At 36.6% G+C, this 27997-nt stretch overlaps 1 protein-coding gene across 2 annotated transcripts; it reads right to left on the minus strand.

The window, feature by feature from the left end:
• Positions 1-873: 873 nt before the first annotated feature.
• GUCY1B1 (guanylate cyclase 1 soluble subunit beta 1) lies at positions 874-27994 on the minus strand. Of its 2 annotated transcripts, none has more exons than XM_029961164.1 (12): positions 27893-27994; positions 26767-26885; positions 22120-22317; positions 13740-13970; positions 12202-12318; positions 11245-11378; positions 10255-10452; positions 8283-8520; positions 7296-7436; positions 5979-6133; positions 5537-5663; positions 874-2190 (listed from the first exon to the last, which is right to left on the minus strand). In XM_029961164.1, the coding sequence occupies exons 2-12, from the start codon at positions 26857-26859 to the stop codon at positions 2167-2169; spliced, it is 1656 nt and encodes a 551-aa protein (XP_029817024.1). In that variant the 5' UTR covers positions 26860-26885; positions 27893-27994; the 3' UTR covers positions 874-2166. The 2 variants fall into 2 exon arrangements, with proteins under 2 accessions (XP_029817024.1, XP_017926917.1); XM_018071428.2 differs by lacking the exon at positions 27893-27994 and adding an exon at positions 27209-27328.
• Positions 27995-27997: the final 3 nt, after the last annotated feature.

Genomic DNA, 27997 nt, shown 5'->3' on the forward strand with positions numbered 1-27997 from the left:
ATATTTAACCAAAGTATAATTTTAGTAGCTGAATGTGGCATTTAAGTGAAGATCAGTTTCAGTAATAGAAGTGGTTAAGTGCCTGCCTAAATCGTACTGAGATAAAAAGTTCTTATATGAACACAATACATGAGTTATCATTCTAGTGCTTTAAGAAACTGGTTATGTTACAGAGTAGCTTAAAAGGAGCTTTAATATTTTGAAGTTATTAAGAAGGTAGAATATAAAATCAGAGCATTATTTAAGTCTTCCGGCACTCCATCTTCCATCAGCTTGAAGTGTGATACAGAACTTCAGTTTCTTCAGAGCCATTTGCATGAATTATATCAATACACAACCACAGCTGTCAGAAATCCTGTGTCTTAAGGAGTCACCATTAAAGTTTTGGTAAGCTTGATCAACTTCAAGTCCAAATTGCTGCTGTGTATCTACTCGAGTGAGGGCAACCTCTGATGGTGTCCTGGGATGTACTGCTGTCCAATAATGAGATGATGGAGAAGAAAGTGCGTGGCTTCCTTTCTTCATTTCCCATTCCTAAAGCTTTGGTTGGTAATCTACATCCTGCTCAAAGTGGATGGCTAATAATTTTTGATTGTTAAATATTGTCCAAGAGTTTCAAAGGAAGGTATGCATTTTTGCAACCTTGTCTACTATTTTTGAAGCATTAATCCATTTCAAACATTACTTTAATCTGCGGATGTGATTCATTAGCCTGAATGTGTGAGACTTTTGGACATTTGCAAATATTGGAACAATGACTCAATGATTTATTTAAATTTGGACTGCAAATTATTCTATGGAGAAAATACTTGTTTTGCATCAAACAGTGAAATACCATTTTCTACCAAAAGAAAATCACAAGATTTCTATAGGTCAGTGGAAAAAATAATTTATTGCAATTTCTTTTGCACATTAACATGAAACATTTATACATATATATTCTGTGCTAATAAGGTATACTAGATATAGACAATTTTTGTACACAAAGTAATTGCACTATCCTATTTTATAATGCAAATATTCAGAAATTATCAGTCTGATAAGAACAGATATTATTCACATAAAAATGCACTGTATACTGAAGTTATGGAAGATCTATGCATCCGATACGTTGCCCACTTTTACTAACTGTATGAGCTGATAAAAGACACTATGACCCTTTCCAAGCTTTACATCCCTTAATTGTGCCATGATGCCTGGAATATTATCAGGTCCTCCCAAGAAATAAAGTAAGATCATTTCTGAAAATTTGAGAGACCAAATCAAAAGGCAACTATGGCAACCATGTCCCGAGAGCATGCCTTCAATTCCAGGGGCTCCATGAGACAAGAATCAATGCACTACAAGTGGTCTAAAATTGTCCAGCAATCTATAATTAATATGACAATTTAATTTACTTAATACAAATCAATGAGAAATACATTGCAAGTGAACAGCATTTCAGTAGAAGTATATTGGCACATGCTTCAAATGGCAGCATCAGAAAAACAACTGCCCCCTTTCAATACAGAAGATGTTTACAAAGCATCTACAAAGGGAAAATGCAGCATACTATCCAAAGAGAAACCTTTTTCTAACCAGGAATTTACAGTGCATCAAATGTTATTCACAAAATGAATGGGAAGCATGGTAATAGCAGAACTAAATCCGATAACAATATTTATACAATAATTTTCATAATGCTGCTTTAGATATTGTTTTTAAAAATAGTTCTTTAGGTTCATTGTTCTGCCCATCAACTGAAACACCTATCTTTCCAGCAATGTCATCAATTCACATAACCACTGTACTTCAGAGATGAAGATGAAGATGTGAAGCATCAGATTGAAGTGGTTAGTTGTGGTGTGCATTCTACACAGATTCATTCAATATTATCCAGGGGTAGGAATGACTGACGTGCAAAAATGCATATCAAGAAAAGGAAAGCTTGAAATACATGCTCATAGCAGAGATATAACAATACCAAACAATAAGGACAAAAAATTAGCAAGCAAGCCTGGAGAAAAATGGTGAGTATGATTTCAGGAGGAGGGCGAAAGACAATGGCACTGCATGTGGCAATGGGATATAATGTGAAATAACATCCATAACTCAACCTTACTGCCAGGCACCCTATTTGGAGACAGTATTGCACCCTATCCAGCGTCCTCTTCCTCTTCCCTCAGTTCAGAAAGCGTCTTGCTTTGTTTCCTTGAATGCATGCAAGTAGAATTCAAGAAGTAAGGGATTTTCTTTGAAGCAACAACATGGTGGGTTAATGCAGTGACAAAATACATTTTACAACTTGCAACCAATATCAGTAAATAAAAAGAAATAAAACAAAGCATAGGTAGGGCATGTATTTCTTTTGTATGTATTGTATGTAGGAATGTAACAATTCTTACATTCCCTGATGAACTACCAGCTATGAGATACTTTATTTTGTTCCCATCAGTAATGTGGGAACAGGGCAGAAGAGAAAGATATTTCAAAGCGGGGAGGGAGGAAACTTGCAGTCAGACATCTGAGGCTCTCTGCAAGATTTATTTTTTGCAACAAATCTGCTTCTCAAGAGAGAAGCTTCAGCTGAACCACTGTTAAAATAATAAAGATGGTAATAATTAATCTTAAAACATGCAAACAAGTAGATGCAAAATGAGTAATTGGTCACTGTTGCTTTTGTTCTACGTGTATTTTTGATGCAATTCTATTTTTTGCTGTATTGGTATCATGGAAGCGATATCTTAAATGGGAAAAAAGTAAAGGAACAGCACTCCAAACCACACTTTTTCTTGTAAATTAGGTCTTCCTCAGAAGTAACTGCTGCTCATGGCAACTGATATCAGAGCTGTCAAGTTAGGAACCAAGTTTGAGGCGTGCTGAACTGTTTCAACTCTATCATTTTCTACAGGCCTAGCAGAGCAAGAGCATATTTTAAGAACTGCTTTCACATCTCTACAGCAGCTGTAAGTATTTTGTCCTCTTTCCTTACCATGTATTTACTAGTGGTCTTCAGGGTAAAATATTATGCTGACAGATTTGCAAATGCTGAGCTAATAGCTCTCTAATGGATATAATGAAAAGGAAAATATATCACTAATGTGCATCTATCATAGATTAAAGATATTGGAGGTAGAAAACTTCAAAGTAAAAGCCTAATCATCAAAAATATCTTCTGGATGATTCAAGAATTATTTTCATGTTTACTTCTACAAGCCACTTCTTGCAATATTCTGGACCTTTCTGTACAGAAACTATATGGTAAACTACTTTCAGGAAGTTTACCATATAGTTTCTGAATATATGTTAACATGCTATATTTATTATTATGAACAGTCCCCCTGAAATTGGTGGCACTGCACACAATGATACATTTGCATTCTGAAAAATTTCTGAAAAGAAAACCAATACTACATCCTTGCATAAAGCAATGTGATTACTTTGAAGTAATCAAACATAAAAAGTTGGTTATCTAATTTCTGCTTTTGGATTACAACTATTATGTACAGCCTATAAAGTGACAGAAAAAAAAACATGAAGAGTACCTTCACAGGAGAAACTGAAAACAGTTCAGAAGATCTTAAAGGAGTAAAACTCAACATATCTTTTTGTGTATGGACAGATGAAATTATGCAGGGAGTGAAAAAGAATTAAAAGATTAGAGGAGTATATTCTTTCACTTTTCAAAATCACCTCTGACAAAATGATTATCAGTTCACATCACCACATCAAGGTATCTTTCTAATCTCTTATTCTCTGAAACTTAGTACAATTTAGAAGAGATACCTATGATGGGAGAAGTCCTTCTGACTGTAAGAATTACATCTATATCTTAATTTCAGAATTAACAAAAACTATCAAAATTAGAAAGACTTTTTGAATGTACTTAAACTGTGAGTCTTAAGTGCTCCTGAAAATCAGGCTCACAGTATGTTTCTGTCAGGTTTATTCCTGCCCCCAAGTCTCCCTCTATAAAGTTCAATTACTAGGTTAATAGTATTAACAAGTATCTCTCAGGACTGTTGTGAGGATTAACAAAACTACATGTCATACAAGATCTCTGAAAAGAAATTGCAACATTTAAAATCCTAAACTATCTGAACCTGATATTCATATTAAAGAGGTGTGAGGCTGAAAACAAGGAAAATATCCACCTGACTCAGTACCTCCCTGAAATTTACATTTAGAATTACAATGTGTCCTGCTACAAATGATAGGACATTTATAATGCAGAAAAAAGAAGTGACAGGTGTTTAAAGTATATTTTAAATACAACTATAGATTTGAAATTGTGATAGCCATGTGAAGTTATAGTTAATCTTGTCGTAGAATAAGAATAGAAAAGTATTCTCAAAAGTGGCACTCAGAATATAATTAAATAATACATACTAAAATACAGAGTTAAAATGCAGAGTTAAAGTACAGGTTCTCCCCTGAAGTTTAATACCAGGGTTTAATATTGGGAGTTACCACTAAAAATTCATTATTCATATACTTGGGTACCAGTGGTAATAAATCTGGATTAGATCTCCTAAAGAGCCTTAACAGTTTAACAACCTAAATTTCATTTTCAGAAATACATGAGTATTCAGACATATCAATAATTTCCTGTGACTTACAAGAATTATTTCAGCCAAGATAATTCATGACTTTCATTATTTTCTTCAAGTGCATTTTTAAGATTAAATACATTAGTTTAAAACTCATTCTTTTTGTATTACTTTAGGGCAAAATTCAAGCTATGTAAATTACTTTTACCCATTTTTTTCCTCCGTGTTGACAATGGGTGGAATGTATGCACTTGCTCAGCTATGGCAAAGCAGCTGGCATACTGTAACTCATAAGTTTGTAGCACACTTACAAGTCTAAATTTCGTTGGCTTTTACCGAGATTTTGGATAATACATGCCCGGAATTCTGAAATTGAGGCATAAGCTAAAAGACCACTCAGTGCTTGAAGAGCTTTACCCTACATCATTTTCAGAGGAGGACTTAGGCTCATATGTCATTAAAAGAAATAGTTTTCACCCTATATGTTTCTAAAGCAAGACCTCTACCATGCAACAGTCTCTGAACAACCCACCAGGGGTTAACAGATCACCATACTCATCAGCTGTGAACCTGCTTGCAAGTAGTTGCTGGACTGTTGCCTAAATATTTGAAGGCACATTTATTCACTTACTGCAAGAAAACAAATAGTGAATTTTGAAGTGCTGATAACCAGACATGCCAGCTAAACAGAAATGGACATGATATTGCAAAATCTAGTACAGTGGAGAAATCTGTAAGAGGGAGATATAAATACTGAAACACTTGGCATTCCCTCAAGGACTTTTTGAAATCAAAAGTACTCTTTCAGGAACTGCACAAACTGCAAAGACAAATAATCAAGGACTTTCAAGTGCTGTCAAGATAGTAAATAGTGTTGTACAAAACTCTTCATATTTTTTTAGGGAATATTTAGTTTTGCAAATGCAAATGGATTTCAGTGGTTTAGATTAAACTTGTAATGTTTATGCCTTGTTTGAAAAAAATAATTACATTCTAGTTACTCATACCTCTGTCTCTGTACTCTTTCTGGACAAAAACCAAACCTGCATTGGTTCTTTTTTGCCCTTCATAGAAACTGGACCCCTGTACTCCAGGTGGAACTGAGGATCTGAATTTTCTGGTGTCATAAGGCACCTGAAATTGAAAGAGAAAACATGTAAATATACGCACTAAATATATGCATGCACACCACACAGTATCTAAAATATTAAACATACTACAGATATGTGAGCAAAATATCAAATATTCAAATCTATCCCTAGATCATATTTGCATACTGATAACTGTGTATCATAATGCAGTCTGCCATACAGACTGCATGAGAACTCACATACTTAAATAATGGTTGCAGAGTCCTGTCACTTTCAACTCCCAAAACACTTTGATGTTATGTTGACAAAGTGATTTCTTTTAAGAGGTCAGTACCCATAAAAGTAATACATCACTCACCTGTAAGTATATTCGGAGACATTGATCTTTCCCTTTTCTCCAGTAGTTTCTGTTCTGCTTGTTAGATTGACAGTATTTCCAAAGAGACAGTACCGTGGCATCCTTTGACCTATGACACCTGTGACTACCTCACCAGTATGGATTCCTATTGTTATCTTTAGAGAGAAAAAATAAAGTTTGAATATTCAAAATTAATGTAATTAATCTGATGCTTCTGACTAAATGCAGGTAATATGCCATTTATTTCTACTAGTTTATTTTTCTCATATGTCACTCCTACTTCTTCAAAGCCTTGCATTTTGTGGATTTTTGTCACTTTTTTTTTTTTTACTTTAGTACAGTGTCATGCCTCTGCCTTCCACATGAAAATCAAACTCCATATTTTTCCAGCATGCACCATCCTGTTATTATGTATGGTGAAATTAAAAAAAAAGGTAGGAAGAGAGGCATACTCTGCAGGTCTGTGTTTATTGAGTGCTTAGAAGCTGCAGAAATGGATGGCACAGGTCAAGAAAAAAAGATGTTTCTCAGAGGAAATATCATGGTATGTTGTGCTTAAAAGCTCATGAGATGGGACAAGGGTTTGGATAAGCTCATTCTTATAGCATATTACAGTTACTGTAAAGCCCCAAATCAAACTCTCTCACCGCTTTGCCCAGTGACAGAGTGAAGTACACAGCTCTAAGCTAGATGTCAGAACAATAACATTAATGTAAATAGAAATACGCATCACGCTCATTAACCATTTTGCTCTCACACAGCCTTCTCATGAGGACAGGTCAATGTAGCCTGCCCGGTTCTGTATCAATGCCACAACATCTTCATAAAGTCCCACAACGGCTGAACTTCCACTAATATACACTGGTGTCAGTAATCATTGCTGTAACAGTCTGTGGAACTGTACTTCTCTTTTTAATGCAATATTTTTTCATGCTGACATGAAGATGTGAGGCATGACCAAAAATATCAGTTAGGGAATATTACTGTTCTGTTCACTGAATTGCAGAAGAGTCAACAGATTGTACTGGATGCACAACAGGAATTTTTTGATTAGACTGAAATGATCAGAAAACAGACATAAATGAGGCGGACCCAACTCAGTCCTTTAAAAAGTAAAGCACAATTACTACATTTTTAGACCTGGGAACTGCATGTGTCGCATCTACATGTGACTTTTCATATTATTTGCATATATCAGTCTCAAAATCAAACAAAAACAAAGCTTGCATGGACTGGGACTACAGTATTATCATATTTCAAAGCATTATCACCCTACCAAAGAATGGGTTTTTCATTCAAGCCCATATGTTTACTAACCTGTACAGGCTCACCATCTACTTGAACTTGGCCTGCTATTTCCATCATATCCAAAGCCAGGTGACAGATAGATCGTGCATGATGCATGCAAGGCTCTGGTAAACCACTCACTGTCATATACTTGTCCCCAACTGTTTCCACCTATCAAGACAGATATTTTTCAATTAATTTATTATCATGGCTCTTAGAGTACTAGAATGGATGTAGTGCTTCCTTCAAGATTGCTTGCCCTTTCAAATAGTTTCCCTTCCCTTTCATTCAAATCACCCTAATTCCTGTCATCTCTGCTCGTTATTGAAGAGAATTTATTGTAAAGTCATAACGTAACAAATTACAATGACACTGTGACTGTGTAAACCTGAGTCTCTCTTCTGGTGTCTTCTGAATGAAACTGAGCTCTATGTTTTGACTCATACCCTTGATTCACATGTTAGAGGACACAAAATCAATTTCTAGTAAAAGGTAGGAATGAACTTTATAAATATAAACACACAAGCATACATATGTACACCTATATGGGAGATGTATATATATATATAAAAATACATATATATACCTACCTGCTACTAACCACACTTGTGACTACACCTCATTCCTAATGAAGGAGTGGAATTCACATTGAATAACTGAATAATAAGTTATAATTTAGAATTAGAAGACCGAGGTATATGGCTGAAAAACTTAAAGCACAGTGTCAGAAGAACCACAAACGGCTTCTATAAGTTCACTTTCACTAAATGTGGAAGTAGATTTATATATCCACCCAATGGCTGATTGCAGAAATCCTACTGAGAATTAGGCCTATGTTCCTTCACACATTACCAACATAATCTTCTTTAGCTACCTAATATCAGGTAATACAGTTCAATGAGTGAGAAAATAAATATTTTTTTAAAAAGCCTAAAATCCAAAGGATGGAAAATACTGACACAATAGTAAATTATTGAAAAGTAACAAATTAGATACTTCTAAAAATCTTATGCTTACCTTATAAACAAATGGATTCCTTCGTGAATCAGTCAGAATATCAAATCTTGTGTACAGATCATTTAAAAGATTGACAATCTTCATGGCTCCCTCTCCAGAGGCATGTTTACTACAAAAGGCATTGAATCCAACAATGCCACTGAAAAGAATGGTCACATTGTCGTACCGCTTAGCTGGAACAGGACGCTTGTGTCTCAGCTCATTTGCCACTGATGGTGGTAGAACAGAGTACAGTAATCTAAACATGTAAGAAAAGAAAGGTACAAGCAAAACAGAAAGAATGTGGAGAAAGGTCTTTACAGCAGCACCCTTCAAATACTAACTTCGTATGTCCCATAGAGTTTGTATCATACTCCCATCATCAATGAGCAATATAAAATATGTTTTTTGAAGAATATGTTATTTGGGAAACAGGAATGGATCTACATCAGCATACCTAAAACCATGACATTTCAAACACACACTAGTACACCTAAACTACCAACAAAATGAGACATACATTGCTAATTATTCTGACATGATCTGTTAATAGTGTCTTGGATCATTTTTACTCATTTCTGCCATTTCCTCAGCTCATATAATCTGATTTTTCCCACAGAACCATAAAAACTGCAAAAAAGACCATGAAGAGATCAAACAGTTTTCCACCTCTGACCAATTAATCAACTTCTAAACGCTTCCTCTTCTGTTGAGCATGCTGTTTTTAGGATTTATAGTATGCTTTTATAATTAATAGTCTATATGACTATTATATGAACACTTGTTCATATAATAAATTATGCAAATGAAATCCAAATCACACATACAGAGCTTCACCCTACCCTCTCCAACTTTCTATCTGCCATCTTAAGGTCTATTTCCTTCCTGACACAGCTAAGTGGACAAGCTGAAGATCTCCAACCATTTCTCAAATCTTGAACATCATTTTGTACACAGCCTCCTGCACAAACCCTCATTAGTTGCATTTTTGGCAAGCTCACTACTGCATGAGCTATAATTAGTGAATACCTTGGGCAGTGATATAGTAACTGACACTGTCTGTTCCAGCAGCTGCTAAGAAGGCTAGAATTCCTGAAGATAAAATGACTTTATAAAGCAAGCCAACAGGACTGAGCAGAGAAAATACTTTTTGGGCTTCTTTTATCTCTGATTCTTCTGTCCATCCCTTTCAAGTATTTTTAAAATAATTTCCATTACTCACTACAGAAAAAGAACGTATCTGTCAATGGAATTCATACAGAGATGGGGACTATGTTTTATAAACAAGAGTCAGTCATCAATGCCAGGCTATTTTTCCCGCAAGCTTTTGTTTATCTGCCAGTCATCACTGAGCTGAGATGCCACAGACTAATGGTATGAATTTGACTTTGTAGCTATCTGTAGAAATGGATTTGGGCATATACTGTATATATACATGCACATATAATGCATATAGTGTATTATTGTTATGTACTTATATCTAGATAGCCCCAAATTTGTTTCTACAGGTAACTATAAAATCAAATTCATACCACTAGCCTATTGCAAAACTTCAGCTTTACACAGACGATTTTCAAGGTTTATAAGATACATTTTTCTGTTCTACTCACCTGTGAGTATGTCAGTCCAGAAAGACAAAGTTGGTTTACAGAACTCTGTCAAATAGCAGCATTTGGACATTCATCAAATTAACCTTGGCTACAAGGACTGCATATAGGAAAGTTTCCAAAACTATTTTAAGTAATTCACAAATCAAGAAGAATTGTCAGTTCACTTCTTATAACTTTCCTTATCAGAGAGGGAGCCATCAAAACACCTGTGCCTAGACTGTGGGTGACATCTGACAAATAAAATGTTCTTTCTTGACTCCAGAATTACCAGCCATGATTCTGTCTTATATTCCTTCCAAGTTTCTGTTATTTTTTGAAGAAGGTAGCTATGAATAATATATTGCTCTGAGTGTTTCAGCTCAAAATTGGGATTTGGTTCTTACGTGTCTGTCTTTTTCTTTTCATCTTCCAGCGCCCGCAGTGTGTGCTGCAGTCTGTCAGTGAGGATCTCAAGCTCTTGAGTCAGTTTATATTCCTCTCTGAACTGCTCTCCCAAAAGAACCAGATCACGGGTAGCATCATGCAATGGAATATCACTCAGATATAAACCTCTTCTGGTTAAATCATCCAAGTTCATCACACTGCAATGTGGAGAAATATATAAAAATATGGGTACAATTAAACTTGCCAAAGGGAGCATTTAAAACTCAAACGAAACCAGAGGTTGCTGAATAACAGAAAAAAAGACTACAGTTCTGAACCTGTGATGAGCTGTACAACATATCCTTTCTACAGAATGCCTTATTTGTGATCATTCATGTCAACCCATGGCTCTTGATTTTCGCATTTAAAAATAGAATTCTCATTGATGAGTTCCATGAACATATCAAATGTACATCCTTCACTACACAGATAAAAGTGAGATTATGTTAAGGTAACCTCTTCCCTTTGTTGTCATCCACTCTCTCCCACAGGTATGATTAATGTATCATACCTGTGTAATCCAATGTGATAGTTTAACATGCTCTTAGCTAAAGAATCCTTCCATTCAATCCCCCATTCCAACCACTTCTTTATCACTGCTCTATTACATTAAAACTACTGCAAAAATATATGAATCCACATAGGAAATAAAATCGTAATATTTCTTAGCACTCTCCGACTAAGAAACACAGGATAAAACTTGCAAAAAAATGGAATCATGAGGAATTAACATTTGTACAAACTGGGCCAATATTTATATTGAGTTATTTAATAATCAGTCAAGTTTTAATTTTGAAATGCTCCTCCCTCTTCTAGTATAAACACATCAAAGCCAGTTAAATCAATACTTGAACCAATTAATTTCTGTAGTACTACTCTTATAAGAATTCTTAAAATGAGCCATTGTAAATTGAAGATCAGTATTATAGAATTCTTTAAGTTTAAAGTACCTTGGTGAACAAAGAAATAGAATGCTGTCGGCTTCAGGTAAGTAGATCATTTGCCCTTTCAGGCGTAAGCAGCTGATTTCTGTGCCAGTCAGTTCATCTTCACACTCCAGCTTTTCCACATCCAACAGCCCCTCCTGGTGATGAAAGTCACAATTGTATAAGGGCAATAGTGTGTTATGCACTGGGCCAAGTGTGTAAGTACATTCACTATGAAGGCAGTCAGAACATTTGGAATAGACTTTAAGCCTACATTAAAACTCATCTAATTTCTCACTGGAACACCATATACTATCTATACTTTAATACTGTGATTTGCTACCTCAAAGACACAAAGCATGGTATCTTTCTTATGTTATTTTCATAACTTCTTATTTTCTTCTACGTTGTTTCTTAGCAATAGTTTGACAAAAGTACTGCCTATTCCATGAAGTTCTATCTGTGCCTGGGAACATCTCCAAGAAATCTTGTTGGTTTCTCTCAGGCAGAGTTTTCTATAAATAAACAGGCTCCTTGATGTAGGAAGTGCTACTCTACATGATTCATTTGTTCAGATCACCTGCCTCATCTCCTGCCCTCTCTAGAGAAAAGGAAAAAAACTTGTGTGTGAATGTAGGGATCCAAGCAAGGACACATTTCATATTTGTCTCTTACATCATTATGAAGCAAAAGTAAATGTAATTAGCTTTCTACATTTTCTTTGGTACAATGACATATAATGGATTGGCCCCTTGCAAAGAAAGAATCAGACATGAAGTATATTTAATTCACCATTCCTATAAAGCATTCTATGCAACAACTACACACATATTCATACCTGTGACTTTCTCTTGGCTCAAGACTAAAAAGGGTCTGAGCAGAGAGAATTTTCTCTGAAGACTTCTGAGTTTTTGGCACTTCTTCTTATCTCTTCAAAGCATACTTACTGAAAGAAAAGCCAGGAAAATATTCTCTAGTTACCTTAGTCCTCAGTACAAAGACTGTATTGATATGTGAGAGGATTCCATGGAAACTAATATCAATATGAGGCCGGACCAAGGAGAAAACTGACAACAAACTGCAATTTCCTGGCTGCAACTAGAATATTAAAAAAAAAAAAAAAGACAAAAAGGATTATTATGTTTTATAATAAAAATATACATGGAGTAATTATACTCAATTTGCTTAGATGACAAAACTGAATGGAACAGAATATACACTTTATGCATTTCTCCATTAAATCACAACATGTTTAAGTCATGGATTTTACACTGGAAATATCCTAACTTCAAAGTGCAATTCCAGTCTGCAAGATGACTTTGTAATATTGTGTTAAACTATTACACTTGTTATTCGTTAAACTTTTCCCATTCTACAGTAAAAACACTTTCCAGTGTTTTCATCCTAAGTGACCTCCCTCATACTCCCTTTTCAATGAGCCATGGTATGTAAAGCATCAGCTCTGATAATAAGGATTCTGACTGCCATCCTCAGTAGTCTGAATAGGTATAGCTGTTCAGTGAATGCCCTCGGGAAAAAGCTGGCAGAGCTACCTACAAAGCTCTTTTTTTCGAATCTTTCTGGAAAATTCTGAGAGAAATCACCAAAAAACAAATTCAGGAAAAAGCTAACAACGTAAAAATGCATTTTAAAACCACATCAATGATTCAGAAACAACACAGTATATGCAGCATTAGTCTTTACATCGTTGTAAAGAAAATCTGATGGTTTGTCATCTTCTCTTTTGCTTTTCTCCTTTTACTGCTTTTACCTGTTGCTTATTTTTAGAAGCACTGTCAGCTCTCAGAAGCCAGAACTGAGGTATCCACATACATACAGAATATAAAATATTAAATGAACCTCTGAGTACCCTTTTACTGTAAATAACTAGAGGAAATTGCAGCAGCTGCATTCAGTTCAGAACACACATACACATATCACAGACTTTGTTTGGCTCATCTTAGTTAATACTGATGCTTTTGACACACAAGCTAAGAAAGTATGACACAATTTCTGTTATTCTGCTCTTTAATTATCGTGCATCTGATATCTTAAGTATTTGAAGGCATTACTGTCAAGTAATACATATAGAATCTGTACCTGCTGCTAAATTATATAGCAGAATGGGCACGACCATTATCCTGAACCCCAGGCCAAGTTACACCATCTCACATCAACTTTAAAGAGCTATCTGCCACTTTCATAGCATATGTAGCTTGGAGTGAGTTAAGAGAAAGAATCAGTTGAATTGTGGGGATGGTCAGATTTTCTCTGCTCAAGCTTATTCTCTTACTGCATATGGACACAATCATAAAGAACAGAGTTGTTGTAGAATCAGGGCTATTTTCACAGTCCTTTATCAAACAAGAGAAACACAATGCAGTAAATATTATACGCTCACATGGGAATTCTGTTCAGACAGAGAATTCTAAATCTATTTTATTAATCTTTATAATTAATCTGTGAAGCATCCAGCATTATGAATCTCTATGACTATCCATGCATGCGAATCATCTAACCTGTGGAAGGACTCTGTATATAGCATTGCCACACTGCGTGACCACCAGATCTCTGTCAAATATTATGTGGAAAGGAAAGGCCTTGCAGAAAGTATAGGGACTGATGCGAGACTCTTGGGTACCGTTCTCTTCAAATCTGTCAAGGTCTTCATAGTAGTCCTCTTCTTTAGACTCTTTCTCTTCAATTAAAAATTGAATGTGGTCACACTCCTCATTTCTCTGTTGAATAACCTGGAAAAATGAAATTTTTGATTTTAGAATCTTTATAATTCCAAGTGAATAAGTATGTCTTTGCTTAGCCACAGTTGCTCTCTGCAAGAACAAGATACTGAAGATCACCCAAATACAATGTATTAAGCCAGAGAGAAATGCACATTCTGAAATCAGGAGTCAAAGCTCAGGTTATGCTTGCTCTTGGCACTTGCCAGAAAACAGGATGCTCCCCTCCCCTTGACCCTGTGGTGAGTCTTGAATTACACAGATCACTTGAATTCTTATTTTGATCAAAGCTGTTTGCAAGGTTTGTAACACAACAGCAAACAGCGCTGACCAGAGGATGGGCATTTCACTGACTGCAAAAAGAAAGGTAGATAGAACAGATGTTTGAATATACAGTCCTTACATATTCCAGCACACAGTAAGTTCAAAGCCAAAACACAAAACTAAAAGCAAGCACAATCTTCTCTGGGATTTATTCCATATTAACTGAAATCATAGCAAAACTAGAGTCATCTACTTTGGTGGAATATCAAAAAGGTGTCTTCAATACAGCATTTCTCACTTCAGTAATTTTACTCAAAGTTAGTAAAAAATATGAAATTAATAGGGATTATTTTGTTTGGAGTGAGAGTCATGTATTGCAGTATAATTAAAGCTAATAACTAATAGAATAACATAATTTACCTTGAGAGGCCAAATTCACTTCTTTTCATGTTTAATTAGATTTAATGACTGGAACAGAACAATTCTATTTACACAGTATTGTTTAGCAGTAACTTTCTGGAACATGTTGCACTTGATTCTACTTTCAAGTAGAGTCTGATCTAAAGCCACTGAGGCAAAAAAAAAATTTCCTCAAAATCCCTAACGTATCCTGATTCTGCCCTTTAAATGTAGTCTTGACCAAAGAGATTAACAGTTACAATATGAAAACAGAATGGATATACAAAAACACTGCATTTGATCCCTAAAATGTTTATTAAATATTTCTCCTCCAAAAATGTCAGAAACACTAATTGATGGGTTGGGGAACCTTTATGTGGTCCTATACAAACAGAGGAGTGTAAAACAACAAAATAATATTTTATTATGAAATTATGCCTAATTTAAGATGGAAGTCTTCTTTGTTCTCCTATTTGACTACTCATTTGAAGGAAAAAGATGCTTTTCCAGAGGACAGTTCAGAGCAGAGGCCTGATTTAGGTGCTCTATAGCCCTGTGCTGCATTAGTCTTCTCGTTCTATTGCACATGTAAGTAACTCAGAGAAAGATCAGCTACTAAATTTTCCGGGTCATCACAGAATCAAACAATCAGAGAATATACCAAGTTGGAAGGGACACACAAGGATCATCGAGTCCCTTAGCCCTGCACAGGACCATCTCCAAGAGTCACACCATGTGCCTGAGATTATCATCCAAATGTTTCTTGAACTCTGCCAGGCTTGGTGCTGTGACCACTTCCCTGAGGAACCTGTTCCAGTGCCCAACCACCCTCTGGGTGAAGAAGCTTTTCCTAATATCCAACCTAAACCTTCCCTGACACAACTTCAGGCCATTCCCTCAGGTCCTGTCACTGGTCACCACAGAGAAGAGATCAGTGCCTGCCTGTCCTCTTCTACCTCATGAGGAAGTTGTAGACTGCAATGACATTTCCCCTCAGTCGCTTCTTCTCCAGGTTGAACACACCAAGTGACCTCAGCCACTTCTCATACAGCTTCCCCTCAAGGCCCTTCACCATCTTTGTTGCCCCCCTTTGAACGCTCTCCAATAGTTTAATATCTTTCTTACATTGTGATGCCCAAAACTGCACACAATATTCAAGGTGAGGCCGCCTCAGTGCAGAGCAGAGCAGGACAATCCCCTCCCTCAGCAGGCTGGTGATGCTTTGCCTGGTGCCCCCCAGGACACGGTTGGCCCTCCTGGCTGCCAGAGCACAATGATTCATATTCAACTTGCCATCAAAGGGTCCAGGACCCCCATGTCCCTTTCCATGGCACTGCTTTCCAGCACCTCATTCCCCAGTCTGTACAAACATCCAGGGTTGCCCCATCCCAGGTGCAGAATCCAGCACTTCCCCTTGTTGAACTTCATATGATTGGTGATTGCAAAGAAGTCTGCTTTCTTTACTACTTCTTTTTTATCCTGTTTGTAGACAGGTGTTTTAAGTGCTTTGCTATTCTCCGGTTATGGCATGGTTTTCCATGTGTTCCTCTTCCTTTAAATCGTTATCCTTGAAATTGTGAGAGACAATGGCCATACTGAGGATTAACAGAATGCAGTTAGAGTCTTAATTTTTACTTACTGTCACTCGTGCACAGTCCCACAGTTTTTATTTTAATACTACTGTTATTGTAGCCAGGGATGGCTGAGATCATACATAGAAACTTTTTTCAAATTGTGTAGAATTATCTCTAGAACTGATCTATGCTTCCAGGTAATTTCCAGTCCTGGATCTTACTTCAAAGTGTTGCTTTATGAACTATCTAATCTTCTATCTCGTGATTTCATCCACTTCGTCAGCAAATTTAAAATAAGCACTTCTGGCCTTTAACGTAATATGTTAAATTCTGTCTCTTCACCTTTGTACCTATAAACCCGACCTAACCGGCCAGATATTTGTCTGGCATAAAGATCTGCATTGGACACTCTGCTAAGCTTAACTAGAATAGAGCTTACCTATTGTTCCATTCTGCAAGCAAAGGTTGCAAGCCACAAAATTTCAGTATCATTTAAATACTGTTGAAGAAGCCTTTGATAAATGCTTGACAAATGAAAGTTCAGTGACAGAAGCAACAAAGCCAGCAATCAAGTCTAATTCTTCCTCCCCCGCAGACTTAGCTGGTGAAGTGACATCAGTTCACCACATCTAAGAGCTCAGTCACCATAGTAACTGCAGTTAAAACTGAAGGGAGAAATCACTCCTGGTTTCAAAGAGAATATATAACATCAAACTGCTAACCTGCCTGTGCTTTCCAAAAGATGAATCTTCAGAGTTTGTCCTTGGTTAATCAAGTGAAAAGTCACACTGATATTTCAGGGAAGGGCAATACAAAGAAAAGTTATTTTAAAGTGACTGTCATTTAATGTATTTGGTGAGCTACACACAAGATATTAAATCTGCAGTATCACTGTGATACAGTATGTATAATGAACACATGCTATCTGTTAAACTGTCACTGATGTGTCTATAAGACAAGACTCAGTTCTGTGGATCTGAGTATAACCCCAGGACACACTCATATCTCATCATGGAAGGACAGAATGTCCTTCGACAGGGGTCTTTTTACATGAAATTGTGAAGATTAATACAAAATCAGGGAGGTTTTGCCATTTAAAGGTCAATATAGGACAAAATTCTTCATCTCTTCTTATCAAAATTGACTGTGCAATGCTACTTGACAAATTTCACTGCAGTTGTTTCAGAATGATCCTGAGGCAAAGTAGTTCACTGTGGAAATGGCACCACTCTTAGTTTTGCATATCCAGAGTTAAAACTGAGGATGTCTTCACATGGCAGCTGGTTTCAGTGCAGACTGTCTCACTGCACCAAACCCCCAAGTCTGGAGACAGTGGAGTTTCCAGCTGCACTTGTGTCAGAATTAGAGGCTGATCATGCTCCACGATTGACTTATTGTCATACACATATTTTAATGTGGATCAGTACTGCTTGTCCTCCATGACAAGTACCCAAGTAGTTGTGAGGTCAGTGCTCCAGCTGGTCACATCTTGGCTTTGTTTCTTACATTGCCATTACTAATAAGACAGTCTGAAATTACCATCTTGTCAAGACTTCCCCTGATCTTTTCTCATTTTATATTGTAAAATATCTTCCCTGTGTAAAAGAAAGATTTTAATAGTCTGCTCTCAGATAATAACAAAACTGCAGAAGTCTGTTTTCCCAACAGATATTCGGACTTTGTTGGATTACGTACAACGCTCTTTTCTGATCCATACCATTAGTAGCTTTGAGGGAATCTCTGTTTTAACTTCACCTCCACAGGTCACCCTCATTTACACACAAACAACCTCTCACAAGTGAAGCAAGAGAACGCATAGCCAGTAGGCTGCTAACAGAGATCTCATGACAAAGTTCGTCACCAGCATCATGATGATTTTTTAGTTATCATACCGAGACTAGCGGAACATGAATATTCTTAGTGTGTTCTCAAAGTCAACAATTCTTGAGACAATACCTGCTACAAAAATTATACAGTCTTATCTCTATTTGTCTAAAAATGGATTACCATATCAGGGAAGACAAGGTAAATTGGATTTGAATCAAATAATCAATTAATGTCAACTTGGGCTTTTCTGAACTATTCAACTGCAATTTTGAACGCAAGTTCAAACCAAATTGCTTTCTTTTCCATGCTAACAAAGTTTAACAGAGACAAACTGACACCTTTTTTTTCCTTGACTTCAGCACACATATACCCAAGGTGTTAAAAGGCACATTTCCTGGAAAAAGGAAGCCCTAATGTATTTTAGAAGAACACATACCTCTGTGTGTGTGTGTGTGCGTGTATGTATAAATATGTGTATATATATATATGTGTATATACAAAATTGTTCTGTGTGAAACTGAAGAAAGGTGATACATTTTCTATTTAGCTATTTCTCCACCTAAAAAAACAATTTGGGACAAAACAAAAACAAAACATTTTTCTCCATATTTATTTTTTCCTCTTGTGATCATTATGATTCCTTAAGTTTTCACTGCAGGTTGAGGTAGGTAATCCTCACACCTGGAGTGCTGTGTCCAATTGTGGGCTTCTCAGTGCAAAAGAGAAACGAAGGTACCACAGGGGGTCCACTCTCTCCAGCAAGGGCCACTAAGACAATCAAGGCACTGAAGCATCTCTCAGAAGAGGAAGGGCTGAAGAGCTGGTACTGTCCAGGCTGGAGAAGAGAAGGCTTGGGAGGAGCTCAGCCATGTGCACTAACACCTGAAGGGAGGGGACACAGAGGACTGAGCCAGGCTCTCTTCAGTGGTGCCCAGTGCCAGGACAAGAGGCAATGGGCCCAAACTGAAACAGAGGGCGTGCTGTCTGAACACCAGGAAACACACTTCTACAGTGAGATGGACTGAGCGCTGGCACATGTTGTCCAAAGATATTGCAGAGTCTTCATGCCTAGAGATAGCTGAAAGCTGTCTGAACATGGCCCAGAACAAATGGCTCTAGGCAGCCGTGCTTGAGCAGATGGGATTGAACAAAATGACCTCCAGAGGTCCCTTCCAACCCCAGCCAGTCTGTGATTCTGTCTAACCCATGAAACAAAATCTAACCACTTAATGAAACAAAACCACTATTATTGGAAACAATTAAGGTCTTCTGCCACCTTCACAGAGCCTTGTAAATATATTAGACAAATTCAAACAACATTTCTTGAATATATAGACTTAAAAGCATGTATTCTCTCAAGGAGATTTCTGTAAGCATTTGCTCTAAACAGAGAAGAAAAGTGGATAATAAAGTATTAACTATCAAATTGCAGATATCAACTTCACACTAATATAAAGGGAACTGCAGAACTTATTGTGTTGATGTAAATGCTTTGGATAAAAAGATTTGGAAGGACAACTCAGGACTTAAAAGTCAGAAGATGACTTCCACAATAACATCAGAAACTTTGGGTTAGGCACTGAGTTTTTCATCATTTCAAAAAAAACCCCAATTCTTCCTTAGGCAAAATTCTAATTTAAGTCCAACAGAAAAATTTTACAGAAGAGGCATTGATTGGTCCACAAAAACTGAGGGGATGAAAAGCAACTCCATTGTTTTCCTGTGCTGTGCTATTTCAAGCAATGGGTTACTAACAGACTAAAACACAAAAGCATTAATTTCCTGAATTATGAGGGAAAGCATAGAGATGAAAGAAGTCTGTCAATTTTCTTCTCCTGTTTTCATTTTTTTGAACAATAAAACTACCCAGTTTTCACACTGGAGTTTAAAACCTTCACTCCATACCATTACTGATTAATAGGTGACCTGTAAAGTAATGGTGGTAGACTTTCATTGTCTGTGTGGCTAAGTTGCAAATTTTGGCACTCTCACCTTACAGAATCAAGTAGCTGATTAGTCTCTGCTTATCTACCACTGATGTTTCTGACTACTCATGGAGTACAGCGCTATTTAATGTCTTAAAAGGTGTCAAAAGCTAGACTTTATTAAGTAGCAGAGACAAAAAAAGTTCAGAGTGGAGGGCATGTGACTTTGTAATAGGAAAAAAATTAAAAACAGGATAACAGACAAAATAAAACACAGACAATATGCACTTTCTTCAATTTAGAGGTAATACTATTTTTAGGCACCTATGTGCTTTTGGCTCTGACAGTCTGGAAGAACAGCATGGATTTAAATTAAATTTTGTGTTCGCTTACAACAGGTTTGACTAATAGTATTAAATTTCTATTTATTTACAGTACAACAATAAAATTTCAATAAAAGCCTAAAAAAGTCAAATGAAAATAAGAAGCAAATATGTAATAAACATTTTAACCTTGTTGGAATATGTTATTTGTGAGAAGTCCTAGATAGATATCGATACAATCTTCTCAGCAAAGTAACATTCAGACTGAGGACACAGTTGTCAAAAGTTTGTTCTCGAAGCTGCTGTGGACAACCCAGATTTCTCCTCTGCTCCATGGATCACTTTTATCTCTGCAGGACCCCTCAACTACACTGGCAGAACTCTGACAGAACACTGAACCACATAAAGGAACAGATGTAGGTAAAAATAACCCAGTTCATTTCCTCAGTCAAGTTTATTTTATAACTTGACACCAGCTGGAGAGACATGGCTGAAGAAGCTGCTGTAGGACAAGCTTGAGCACTAAGAGAAAGATGACTGCTTAAGCTGCCTGTGCTACCAAAAGAAATTCTTGTCAAGCAGCAGGTTCAGCGCTTTTGCAGCCAATTTTCCATCATGGTCTGCCTTGTCTTTCTCAACACTTCAAATAAACAGGTATCTAAGAAGAGGATTGTTTTGATTCTGTTGCATCCTTCTGTATCTGATTACTAACACCTGCTGCAGAAGTTTGAAATACGGTTTTCTACAAAACAGGATCTTAACATGGACACAAGTATATCACCACAGTATATACAACTAGACATTTACTATAAACCTGTGCTAGCTTATAACAGGAAAGCTAAAAGGCAAATACTCTGATACAGCAGTACAAACATCTTTGTCATTGTACTGCTTGTAAATTTCTTATCTGAGCAAGATCATGTTTTTGCAATAAACTCACAAAACTGGAAAGGATTTTCTGAGCAAGCATACAGTGAAACTCCACTAGAAATATAATATGATTAGGGAATAGTTTAAAAAAAAGGAATTCTTCCTGTACCTGCTTAGATGCTTTTGTACTTGATGAAAAGTATTTTATATCAGTTGCAATATTTCTAACAGCAAAAAGTTTTCATTTTTTTGTTTCCCCCCCACATATATCTGCACCTTGGATCAAGCTCTGATTTTATACCATTCCATATGCAAGGCCCGATCAATTAAATCTTTCCATTGCTCCGTATGGACATAAAGCAGAAGCCTCCTTCCCATTTCACAAGTGACTTTAGCACACATGACATGTCAGCTCTGTGACTGAGGAACAGTTTTTCATTTCTGGGGCTGTAGGTCCATATCCAGTCACACTCCCAGACAATGACAGTATGAAACTCACAAACATACCTTGTTTCTGGGAAGGACCTGGCATGCAGTCTGGGAGCAAAACACTGCTCGCCAGCCAGACCTCACCAATGCACATCATCCTCACAATTTGTACACAGAAGAATCTGGGACACAAAGACAAAATGTCCATGTTCCCACAGAACACAGTAGACAATGAGAAATATATGCCAAATATAAAATATATGCCAAATAAGCCATACATGTCATCTCCTTCTTTGAATAAGAGCATATTGTGCTGAACTGCTCTCGATTGGGTTTGCTTGCAAATCAGTGCTGGCTTTCTCAGCACATGGTTGATGTGTCCTCAAAGCAACACAAATTATGATGTCTCTTCCTGAGCCAGTACTGATGGCACTGCTTCACAGAAGACAGCAACAATGCAAATTACTGTTTGGCACCACTTTACTTTGGCTTTTCTTGATCTCGTCCTAATGACATAAATTTTCAGTGTTTACATCACTTCAGACATTACCTTCATGTCTATTTCTGTACCATGGATCTGTTGAGCTACTGTTTTAATGATTCCAATGACAATATCCTGAAGACCTTCTCTTTCTGAATAGTAATGCAGAATGAGTCCCTTCCCCTTCTCTGCATCAGTGCATCTAAAGGAAGGTGCTCGCATACCCGGGTAAATAGTAGCAAGGTGATCGTGCAGAGCATCCAGGTTCTAGAAGAAGAAATTAAAAACATGATTATAAGGTAATCACTTAGTATTTCTGAAGAAAGCAAGTACATATTTTGTCTAGTCTGAACATCCCCTTTCTCTTACTGCTCATTCTTTCTGTGCATTTGCCTTATTATTTGGAGAAGTGCCATCATAGCAGGCTTTTCAGGTGGGTCGCAACGTTCTTTCTATCTACCATGGCAATATTTGGACAATGAATGGCATAAAAATTAGAACTATTAATAATTACTCCAGATAGTAAGAATTCATGCTTTACCATGCTGTATTTTGAAACATTCTTAGGACTAAAGACCTTGTGTGTGATTCTCAATCCAGTACCTCATTCATTTTCATCCTTTCCAATTCTAGTCTCTATAATCTCCTCTTCAGATACTAATTTAGGAGTCAAATACAAATAAGTATCTCTGAATATACATAAATCTTTCTCCTTATTATCCATGAAAAAGCCTAGTTCTGACATCATAACAGTCAGCCCAAGTTTACAGGGCCTGACTAAGTTTCAAACTTTAAAGTAAAGATTTAAATGCTTGAAAGACCAAGCACAAATATGTATTTTCGTTGAGAATAATTGAAAAAATCCACAGAATAAACTGAACATATCACAGTTGCCATAATAATGTTTCAGAGGAAGTTTTTCAGGAAAGGGAAAAGATCTATTTTTCCAGCTAATATCCTTGACATCTTATGTATATAACTTTAAATCTTGACCAGACATATTGTGATCTGGAGAGGAAAGCTAAATTATAAATTGATAGGCATACCTAATAAGAACATTAAAGAGAACAATGAGATCAAAATCACACTTAAAACATAACAGTGCTCCAACTTTGATTGTGAAGCAATTGTCAAGACTCCGGTTTGCTATTTATTGTATATTTAACGTATATTTAACAGAAAGAACAAGCTACTTTGTGGGATAGTGTTGCAACCCACATAATGCTTTACTTTTGTTGTAAAATTTATGCAACTTATTTACAGCTTAAGTCCTGAACATTACTGCACATTTTAAATGTTGTTCTCTCACCGCCCTGCAAGTAACTGCTACCACAAGGCTTTGCATATTGTTTTCTGCCAGCACAGGAAGTGAGGTGAAAATATTTTGCACTGTGGTGTCTGGGCCATTCTCCACCTTTCACATGCATCTGTCAATCATCAAATTTGTGGAAGAATACTGAACTTAATTTCACGTGAGCTGTGAAATGCTTGAACAGTTGCCTCTTCTGGAGGCCTCCAGAGGAAATGAGACTCCTAGAAATGAATTCCGTGGGATGCACTCAGCCTGAAACTTCCTCCTTCAGTTTTTTAGCATGTTTCAAATCCATGGTTTTGTTGCTATATCAACATCTCCAAATTAGAACTTTGAGAGGCAACAATCCAGGAGTCAATTCATTCCAGCTGTTAGTGGGCATTCAACAGCAAAAACCATAATGCTTAAAGGCAAATTCTGTAAGATCTTTGCAGGGTTCAAAACAATGAAATTGGAAGAGATTGCTTTGAAAGAGTGTGAATGAGAAAAGAGAAAAAGAGATGACTGGCTCTGAGAGATTGCCCCATGATCTCCTTAACAGTGCAGAATTTCGGTTTCAATATATGTGCCTCAGAAACAGCCAGGATACACTGACCTTTTGGAAAAAACCTCTTAAGGAGACACATGGGAAAAGACAATAATCTTCCAGTTACACAGTCATCAACACCAAAAGAAATTCAAAAGGAGTTTGTTATGGGAAATGGTCAATGACAAGGATAGAATTTTTATCAGATGGTTTTCTTAATTATTAATACAAATCTGGCACAAGTGTGGCTAACAACTGGCAATAGTCCCATTCTGCAAAACTACTTTTCTACTCTTCTACCCCGTTACTGATGACTTTGTCCAAGCAGTGTCACAGGTGAGTGCATGTGATATGCCTTTCAGTTTTTGCTCTCTAATCATCCCGAGTGGGAGGCTTGTAGCTTATTTTATTCAAAACCTCACTCCAACACATAGTCAAGAAGCAGTAGACATCTTCTTCCAAATCAAGGAGCTGAAATCACTCACAATTAGATATTGTCATTGCTACTCCTATATTTTGTTGTGTTTGATCCATTCTAAATTGATATTGCAGCTTTTGGAAAAACAAATGTGTATTTTTTCCTAGTATGTTCAGCTGCTGTGAGCCAGAGGTGCGGTTGGGTACAGATAACAATAGGTTAAGTTCTCTCACTGAATTCTTGTCTCCTAGACTGCCCAGATGTATGCTAGAGCTTGTGCTGGGACAGAGACACTAATTCTAGAGCTTTGTGGAACAGTGATCAGCTCCATGGTGAAACACTAAGGGATTTCCAAGCAAGAACAACCAGTGATACTAAATCAGGCACGATCCTGGCCCATGTAAAAATGAGAGTTGTGATTGGCATCTGAATTACAAAGATATGCTGTTCAGTGCTGTGTGGTACAGAGCATCTGGAAACTTATCTAAAAGAGGAATTAGTCCCCTGAATTTTGTTACACTGCAATAATGAATAACTAAGTAGCTATGTAAATGATTCACTACATGAGAGAACTAACAACTACTCCAGTGTTTGATTTTCATTCAGTAGAAAGCTATTGAACTTAATATAAAAGCCCACTCTGGGTTCCTCAGGAGGTACCTCTTTTCACCACTGCTTCTCTTTGATGCAGTGTCTTTCAACATGATTTGCAAAATTTTCACACCCGTGTTATTCTTAGGAAGTAAAAATATTCTATTTAATTGCCCTTTTTATTTTCCACTTTCACGAAGCTTGAAGTACTTGTGTTTCAACTATGAATAAACTAAATTTTCTGGAGATGTCAAAGGAAACAAATATAAATACAAGATTTATTTTCACATACTTAAAAAACCTTCAATCCTCAATTATTTCATATATCCTGGACTCAGTACAGATTTCAAGAAGAGCCTTTTGGAACTCTATTATGTATTTTAAGAATCTGACAAAAGTTCAGGACATTAAACTATATCTGCACTTATTTTTATAACAGGTACATAAAGTAGTTTCCTGACCTAATCTGACTGCTGGAATATGCAAAAGCAATAAATCACAGATGACACTGATTTTCTATCATAATAAAAAGCTTAAAAGTACACTTTTGGCACAGCTGCTTGTACATTAGTCCTCTTAACATTTACAGAAGTATATAACAGCCAATATCCTGTGTTAATACTGATATTCAAACAAAGCAGCTTAAAATACTGGCATTACAAGAATATAAATGTAAGCTGTTCCTACTTTTATAGATGTTTGGTATGTTTATCAAATGTGTCCAATCTTTCTATCATCACACAGTAAGGAATGAAAAGAGAAGTATACTATATGGAAAAGAGCATAAGTGAAAGGAATAGGGAAGGACTGGCCCATATATAAGAAACCAAAGTGATGAAGCAATGGGCCAACTAGACTTTCTTTTTCCTCCTCCCCTATTTTTGCTCAACCCTAACTGCGACTTCATTACATAAGTTACCTTTAAAAATTACATTTATCTGAAGGTTGGCTTTAAGGGCAGCATGTGAATGAAGCTATGAAATATACAGGACGTCACATCCCACAGACAGACAGTGGTTTACAGATCACACATGATATGGACACGTTGGAACATACACATATCCTGTCTGTCCAGCAACTACAATTCATGGGATTTTTACAAGAAGTCTAGGTTGACTCCATCCAGGATGCTCTGGAATGATGCAGGTTTTGGGGCAGGCAGTTAGACACAGAATATTCTAGTAACCCAGCAAACCATGCATTCTGCTTATTCACATATTGCTGGGGAGATTTTAAAGGTACAGATGACAAGAGGCTGCTAAATTTTCAGCGAAAATCAATAGAGATTTGACACTCAGCTTTTGGGCAATCTCCAGTTCAGTGCTCTTAAACTCATTACAGTACACAGTTCTCTCCAAGAGTGATATAGATGACAAATCTTAAATCCAAAGTGCTTTTAGAAGTGAACAATTTTCAGGTGACAAAAAAGGGAAGGCCATTTTTTTCTACATTTAAAAATAACACTTCAGAGAAGTCCCTACATTTCTACATTTCTTCTATGCTATTGAAAAATCACTTTCGTTTTGTTTTGGTTTATAGTGCAGTATCACACTGTTCTGTAATTAGGAGAGCACAAAACTGACTTAAACACTGCTGCGTTATCTCACCCTCAGTTGATGTATGAAAGATAATGTCTTAGAGATAAGCTGTGTATGAGCCTTAGCTTTGTACATAACATACAATTAGAAATAACCATTATCTATAATTAGTCAGAGATAACTTAGAAGAAATACCCTACAAATCTGAAGACCACATTTGCTGTTAGTATAAACAAGGTAAGTCCTTTCACTTAACACCCCTCCCCAATTTGCTGCATATGAAAACTCCTGTTCTTCTGTTAACTGAAATAATTTGGCACCAAATTCTTACCTGCAAAAACTCTCTGACATTTGAGCCCAAGACACGTAGAATTGTATCATAACCAGATTCTTGACAAAACACAAAAAACATCTTCCCAAACATCTGAAGAATTTCCCCAGCATTTAGATCTAGTTAAGACAGGAAAATATGATTCAGTTCGAACACTGTATTTCACACACTTCTCTTATTACTTTACCCTTGTATTCACAAACAAGAAAGACAGTACCTAAACTCTACCCAGATCCAGAGGTCTCCAGTAAAAGAATAGCAAGATTCAGGATTCGTATGGCAAATAACGAGTATTCAATACAGGAATTTTGTTAGGATTTATCAATTACCATTATTACTTCACCACATTGTGCATTTCATGCATGTATAGTATTTTAGATTTTGATACAGACAATAAATCACTACTTGAAATGAAAGGAACTCAGTTGTCAGTAGTGCTCACCTCAGCAGAGTTAATTCTGATTTACAATAGCATGAAACCACATCAGCTGCTCCAGTTCAACATTACTACAGCCATCACAGTCTTAGAGGTTCTTGGCTAACTAGTGATGCAGAATGATTTCATATCACACTTGGGTCTGCAGAAGAATAATGCTGATGGGCAAAATTCTACCTTTCAAATTCTAGACCAGAGTTCCAATGACTGAAAATGAATGCAACCCAAATCAGTGGCTGATATGAAATGTGCCCATGTCACAAATGTTTCTGTAGCTCAGCATGCTTGCTCAGCAGAGATCAAGGATTAATTCAGTCATTCATTCACTCACTGCTCTTGCAGTAGTGATTGAAACCTGGGCATATTGGCAAAGTACATGCAGCAGTACATTGTTGCTTCATAGCTGCTCGTAACACTGCCCATCCTCTGTGGATGAGGTATATTACTTCACTTTAAGATGGAATACTTTGGAAGTAATAAAAATAATTTCAAGGAATAAAAGGAATAAAAATATCTTAAGAGAAATAAAAAAAACACAATCCTTTCTTCTTAGATGTTAAAAAAAAAAATCTCTCCTTTACTAATACTCTGCTTTCACTTCCTCTTTAACTACAGAACACAGATTTGGCAGGGAGGAGAGGTATTACCTTTTTTGTGATGAGGGGGCAAGAAGATGTCTGTATTACTTACTAAGGACCTTGCTTGCAGCTGCAACCAGGTCATAGGTTTTGGAATCATCATAAATTATTCTGACCAGAAACTGTCCTTCTTCATCCAGCTGTGCCTCCTTCCTGA

Source organism: Manacus vitellinus, unplaced genomic scaffold (genome assembly GCF_001715985.3).
Source record: "Manacus vitellinus isolate BGI_N305 unplaced genomic scaffold, ASM171598v3 scaffold_0_pilon, whole genome shotgun sequence".
Taxonomy (NCBI): domain Eukaryota; kingdom Metazoa; phylum Chordata; class Aves; order Passeriformes; family Pipridae; genus Manacus; species Manacus vitellinus.

Bases quoted from the DNA above. Each gene is read 5' to 3' on its own strand.
- GUCY1B1 (XM_029961164.1), bottom strand. From the start codon at position 26,859: ATGTTTGGGAAGATGTTTTTTGTGTTTTGTCAAGAATCTGGTTATGAT. The intron at 6,134-7,295 runs GTTAGTAAACAT...TTCTCTCTAAAG, and splicing joins TAGATGGTGAGCCTGTACAG to ATAACAATAGGAATCCATAC. The intron at 5,664-5,978 runs GTGAGTGATGTA...TTTCAATTTCAG, and splicing joins GTCTCCGAATATACTTACAG to GTGCCTTATGACACCAGAAA.